Source organism: Asparagus officinalis, chromosome 3, assembly GCF_001876935.1.
Source record: "Asparagus officinalis chromosome 3, Aspof.V1, whole genome shotgun sequence".
In the NCBI taxonomy this organism is placed as follows: domain Eukaryota; kingdom Viridiplantae; phylum Streptophyta; class Magnoliopsida; order Asparagales; family Asparagaceae; genus Asparagus; species Asparagus officinalis.
The window spans coordinates 28,833,159-28,840,053 of record NC_033796.1 but is presented as its reverse complement, the minus strand read 5'-3'; the positions used below and the strand labels follow the sequence as shown (position 1 = coordinate 28,840,053).

General features: G+C 39.4%; 1 protein-coding gene across 1 annotated transcript; it reads right to left on the bottom strand.

Annotated features, from left to right (window-relative positions):
* Window positions 5,963–6,840, bottom strand: LOC109832178. The gene has a single exon (XM_020399611.1). The coding sequence runs from the start codon at window positions 6,694–6,696 to the stop codon at window positions 6,070–6,072; it is 627 nt and encodes a 208-aa protein (XP_020255200.1). The 5' UTR covers window positions 6,697–6,840; the 3' UTR covers window positions 5,963–6,069.

Genomic DNA, 6,895 nt, shown 5'->3' with positions numbered 1-6,895 from the left:
GCTCCCTGGGCCTCGACATCACTATCTTCTAGGGTCGGATTCAGGAGGGATTGAAGTCGTGAGAGGTGGAATTTGACGGAGTAGTCGGTAGTTAGGGCTAGGGTCGGATTCAGGAGGGATTGAAGTCGTGAGAGGTGGAATTTGACGGAGTAGTCGGTAGTTAGGGCTGCGAAGGGGAAAAGCTCGTCGGCCGTTAGGTGGGACCCATATCGCTCGAGGAAGAGGGAGGGGTCGCGGCAAAGGAGATCGAGGAGGAGGTCCTCGAGAAATTACCCCCATCTTGTTCCATCTTGTCCCAACGGAAAAAAGTTGGGTAATTTTGAGGAGGGGATCTGTGCTGCGTTTATATAGTGGGGGTAATTTTGGGAGAAGTGGTGTATTTGTCCCACAATAACCCAACAAACTAATAACACCACAAAGTTGACTCCAGTGCCAATTACACCAATGAATAACACCAAAAAGTGGTGTTCCAAAAATTATCCCATTATCCTAATATTTACACCAATGAATAACCCCCCCTTAGGGTTTTGTCAAATATTTTCCCAAATTTAAGTTTCCAACCACACATTACAATCCCCCCAACACCCCCTTCCCAGACATAAAACACCCAACTCCCAACTCCCGGGACCCGCAATCGGGTGGGTGGGGGGGGAGGACAGGGGTGGAGTCAGTGTGTCGCGCGCAAGACAATAACACTCTACGGTGTATGTCATTTAAACAAAACTACATAATAGCTTAATAGTCAAAACTCCTGTTAAGCAAGTCACGACCCACAACAGTAAATCTAATTATCCTCCATAAATACAACCTTGGACTTTTAGATATTTTGGACGTTAGACCTAGTGGTGAGTGTAAAACCCCAAAAATTTGAATACTTTATGATAAATAATAATAAATATGTTATACATTTATAAATAATATATTATGATGTTTGAGTATGCTAGGAATTGATTTGAGATCAATTCAATGTATATATGTATATATGTGAGTACAAATACACAAATCATGCACAAAGGCCAAGAGTGAGAATCTGGAAATTTTGATCAGTTGAGAGTTTCTATATTTTTATGTGTTTTACATATCATTTCAGTTGGAATTTGGAAAAACTCATAAGACCAAAGTTGTAGGTCTCTTCAACAGCTTTCCAACGAATCTTTAATCACCTCATTCCGAGGTTGTATCAGAAAGTTATGGCTATTTTACCGAACCTCAATCTGTGTGCAGACTGTCAGATGGTCGACCACAGGGCGTGCAGACGCCAGTTTCAGTTCCGTTTCGGGTTGGTTTTGTTTATACCAAACCCGGTTGTTACCCTAGGTATAAATACTCGTTTTGAAGCTCTCAGAACCCTCAACCCTCTTTTGAAGCCTAATAGCCTCAGCCCCCCTTCTCTCTCTCCTCTCAAACCCTAGCTTTGTTTTTGGTGATTTTTGAGGAGTTCGAAGGATTTGCGACGGATTTTTGTGTGGATCAGCAAAGGGGATCATTCTCTTGTGAATCCAGGAGCTTTGTTCACCTCAGAGGCGAGTAACATCTCGCCCAATCTCTCACCCATGTTTTTACAAGCTTTTCTAACGATTTTAATGAGTTTTCTTGAGCCTAAATCACTACTTTGCGTATATAGATAGATCTTTATGATATAAGATGTGAAAACCAAGTATTTTCAGTTTTCAAATACTCACCAATGATTTTGGTTAAAGAGATCTAAATCTAAAAATGCTTTATTAAGAGTTAAAATTTCGATTTACTGTTTTATAACTTTTAAATCATGTGTATATAAGCTCACAAATCTTGGTGATGTTTTTGTTTACATGCTAGATGTTATTATATGATGATTCATATGTATTACAATGTGTAATATATTGTTTGGAAGCGTGGGTGTATTGTTTGGATCGATTTCGAAGCAGAACAGAAACCTGGAAAAGCTTCTGTCCGTTTCGCGGTCGACCGCGTGTGACGCGGCGGTCGACCGCTGGGCGTTCTGTCGAGCAGAATGATCGAGACACGTGCGAGTTTAGGATATGTATATCTTTCCACATATATCTTTGACAATTGCACCTCTTTACTTATAGTCCATGTGTTGGATACTCATCATTTCGGTCCATGTGTTGGGCATACATTATTATTAATCCATGTGTTGGATACTTATCATTTCGGTCCATGTGTTGGGCATACATTACTATTAATCCATGTGTTGGATACTTATCATTTTAGTCCCTGTGTTGGACATGCATTACCTTTAGTCCATGTGTTGGACATTTGCTAAACCTTGAGCATGATACATATTTGAGTTTAGAGCACGACATATTTATTAAGTTTGGACATGATAGCTACCTAGGCTGGACATGACACTTATTGTGGCTTTGACATGGTTACATTTATCAATAGAGATGAGTTGTATTCTTTTCTTTATTGCTTCTTGTATTAGACCTCGGGTTTAGTATTTAGGGATTTACAATTTGAGATACAATATATATACATGAGGGTTTCCTTGTTTGGATTATTTCGCTCGACGTACCTATGTTCGTGTTGTAATATCCTAAGTACCAAAACCCATTATTGCTAGGATAAATGATTCTATATTTTTATGTATTAACTGTATTTTTCATATACAATGAGCCCTCTCCCTTGGAGTTGGTTGTGATATTTCTCGCTAGCGTATTGATGCTCGTTGTCCCTCCCCCTTTCAGGTGACAAGCCAAGTGCCCGGAGAGTCACAGGTTGATGGCGATGCACTTTAGCTTCAGCTGTCTATTTAGTTATATTTTATTTATGGAGCTCCACTATAGACTTTATTTAGACATTTGAGGATTTTATTCTAGATGTTGTAAAGGCTGTGTGTCTTATTTCCTTTACTCATACTTGTTGTATTTGAGACTTGTTAAGAACTCCAGTTTATTTATTTCAGACATTGACTTTGTATTTCTGTATGTTGGATGATGAAATATTATTTTGATCTCTATCATTTTATCAATTATCTTTTGTATTATCTTTTACTTGTTTTTGTACCTACACCTGTTATTGACTCTACTAGAGTGATAGAATTGTGATGGTGAAACATGTTGTTGCACGGTGTGGTGCATGGCAGGTTTGACATTCTTGGTTTCACCTTGGACTGCAACATTGTGTGAACCCAGGGGCATCACAGTGGGCAACGGGACGAGCTGGCTCCTGGCTCGTTCCCCCGAGCTAGCCCGCGCGAGCTCGATGGTGAGACGAGATGGCCCATGACCCGCAACGACACAAGCGTGCCATATTGTATCACTTGTTCGCAGGCTTAGACTTCATCCTATCCCACTCGCGGGACAAGATTAAGCGAGGCGGAGCATGACACGTGCCGGTCCGCCTAACCCACAATGTTTTATTTTTTATTTTTTTGGATTATAAATGTTTTTTAGTTTTTTAAATAGTTTTTAAGCATTGCTTAACACTTAAAAATTATATGTAATTAACTAATAATGCAACCATTATAGAAATAAAAAACAATTTTATTAAGTAAAATTGTATATTTGTATAGAATGACAGAGAGAAACATCGCAAACGTAAAATTTTTACGTGGTTCAGAGCAAGTTTTACTATTTTAAAACATTGGAATAAATTTTAACAAACTTTAAGCAAGTAAAAATAGAGAAAATAGGTGAACTTGCAAATAAAATCAATTGAAAAGGCTATAGAGATAATTGATGGTAAATTACATTAAACCCAGTTTAAGTGTTTTGCATCAAAACCCCACGAACTTTCAAAATCGCACTAAACCCTCAATAACTTTTTGGAGTTGTAGAAAACTCCTAATAACTTTCTGAGTTTTAAAATAAAAGGTATTTTGAAAGTTATTGAGGGTCTAGTGTAATTTACCCAAAATATGCTGTGGGTTTTCTACAAAAGTTATTGGGGGTTTAGTGTGAATTTGAAGTACAAGGTAACATGGGGATTTAACTGTAATTAGAAGTTCATGAGAGTGTAGTGTAAATTATCCTAATTAATAATATCTTTTAGGGTATGCGAGTCAACGAGACGGGTTAAGCGGGCAAGCCCGCTTACATTTAGGTCCAGCTCGCTCGCTGGGCTTGGTGGGCTAAGCAAGTTGCTGGTCCGCTTGTTACGAGAAGCCAACTCATCACAGTCCCGTGGCCCACCACTGTGCACCGAGCAGGGTCGAGCCGAGCTTAAGAACAAACCGATCAAGCGGGCGCATGAGCCGACCTTATCTAGTGCCCACCCCTAGTTAGACCTTGGGCCAAGGCTCGAGATTAACAGGCTGACATACTATTATAGTGCAATGAGTGCTTATCTTTAAACATGCAATAAATACAATAGGTACATATGGGGGTGCATTTGGTCTGGATAGGGCTCAGATATGATATTTATTGTATCCATATTCACTTACCCATCACGGATATGATACGGATAAGGATATACTTTGATAAGGAAAATCCATATCCATGTTCGCTAAAATCGAATACGGATACAAATACCAAACATATATGATAAAACTAGAAAATATTGATAAAAAATTATAGTTCATGTGATACAAAAGAGTTCATTAATATGTTCATTATATTGAAAAACTAAAATTAGACATATCAATCATCAAAATTAACCTCAAATCCATAATCTAAGGAATAAAACTTTTGTAACAGTGTCACTAATATGCATTCGGATGTTTCAAATATGGATCTAGATATTTCACTATAAAACCATATATAAAATTATATCCTATCAATTATAGATTTGAATAACCATATTCATATCTTAATTGATACAGTTACTGATATTTCCTCGAATACAGATATTGTTTAGTACGGCTAGGTGCAATGAGTGATGGTTTAGCACCCCTAGGTGCAATGGGCGACTTGTTAGTGTACGTACTTTTGTTCTAACACACTTTTCATCAAATATCAAAACCCTAGCGTTAGCCATCACGTGTGTTGTGAGTCAATTAGTCTAAACTCAATTTGGGTTGGGCCATACCCAGTATGAATTCGAGCAATAATAACCAAGTAATGGACAGTTTTGTGGCTTCCGCAAAGCTGTCTCAAATTGAATTTAAGGTCAACATAGTCTTATTTGTCTTAACAAGTGCGATATGAATCTTAAGTAATCTTCCGCTTAGTGTTCAATGCTCAAATGCTGCTCGCAAAAGACATATTGTTGCTTATAAGTACCGATCAAGCACATTACAACTCTATTGCATGAAGCAATCCGTTACATGTAATCTAGACGGTTGGAAGGTTTCAATATAACACTCACGGTTATAGCTTCGATTCTTGGCTGGGTCATTAATTAAAGAAAAAAAACTCTATTGGATGGAGCAAGCGTAGTTCTTTCTGGCCTTTTGAGAAAAATAATGTCCTCTGTAACTCATATATAATTAACATCAGTACTTTATAATCTCGCTCGCATTAACTTTGAAAGTTCTACAACTATTTAACCTAGCGTATTGATGTTCCAGTTGACTAGGGTCACATCATCTAACCACTGAAGTTAAAGGGATAAATTACAGTAAACCTCCGTGAACTTTTAGGGCGCGTTTGGTCGGGTAACCAGGAGCCCGAAAGCTGCCACCGATGGGACTGCGGTGGCAGCTTTAGTGCACTTTCCCACCCAAAAACGCCCAAACAAACAGCCCCTTAGTGTTTTGCACAAACCCTGAGAACTTTCAAAAACACATTAAATCCCCCATAAACTTTTCTGTTTTGTAGAAAGGCCCAATAAATTTCTACATTTTGTAGATAACCGCCAAAAAATTAGAACCAGAAAACAACATAAAAAAGCATTTTGAAAGTTACTGGGGTTTAGTGTAATTAACCCAAAAGATATTGGGGCTTTCTTGCAAAAGTTATTAAGGTTCAGTGCGATTTTGAAATTTCATAGGGGTTTACTGCAAACTGCGGAAAGTTCATTTCGTTCTGAAAGTTCATTTTGTTCGGTTGTGGGGTTGGGGGTGGGGGTGGGGGTGGGGCAGTGTTGGAGTAATTTACCCAAGTTAAAAATTACAAACTAAGACAGAACCAACGTCCGTAGGTGAAACCAAACACTTCAAAGCACTCAAATTGCAACTATTACAAACTAAAATTTGGCTATCCTATAATGACCAGTCTTCACACCCTCCTCTCTCTTGATTTTCATCCTCTCCTCCTCTTCCTGCGCCTCAACATCCACCACTGATTCAACTCGAAACTTCCCCATTCTCCGGTTCCTCTTCTTCGCATCCGCAACCTCCTCCTCCTCCTCCTCATACTCCTTTACCCTCCAGCTCTGAACAAAACACTCCAGCACCAGCGCCACAGAGCTTAACACAAACATCCCTACAATTGCCCCTTCCTCAATCATCACTAGCAACCTCACTTCTCTATTACTTTTTGAAGAGCCCAGAAAAGTAAGGCAAGGGCCAGGGCGAAGGAACAGAGAGAAGAAGCTAAGTGTCTGGCCTATTGAAGAGATTAAGAGGAGAGAGAGATGAACGATGAAGTATAGGTTGGAGTGGGTGAGATGAAAGAAGCTAAGAAGGGAGGAGAAGAGAGTTGTGGATGAGACGGCTAAGAGGGCCCACCCGAAGGAGGAGGGTGGGGTCCGGAGGAGAAGAAGGGGGATGAAGGAGGCGGTGGATATGAGCAAGAGGAGAAGGTTTAGAGAGAAGACAAGGAGGTTTGGGAGAGAGCAAAAGAGCCTGAGACTGGAGGAGCTAGTAGCCATTTTTGTGAGAATTGTAGAGGTGGAGGGGTATTTATTATGGATTTTGAGCGGGAGTGTGATTTGAAGGTTTAAACTGAGATGGAACAAGGGCTAATACCAAACTTTGCTAAAGTCTCTTTATGCGTTTTAACTTCACTTCGAATGTTTTAGCAGATGTTGGCATCTTGTGCTTTATGCTCTTTAATATCTTTTTCCAGAA

What these genes read in the sequence shown, in the direction of transcription:
- LOC109832178 (XM_020399611.1), bottom strand. Translation starts at nt 6,696, where the DNA reads ATGGCTACTAGCTCCTCCAGTCTCAGGCTCTTTTGCTCTCTCCCAAAC.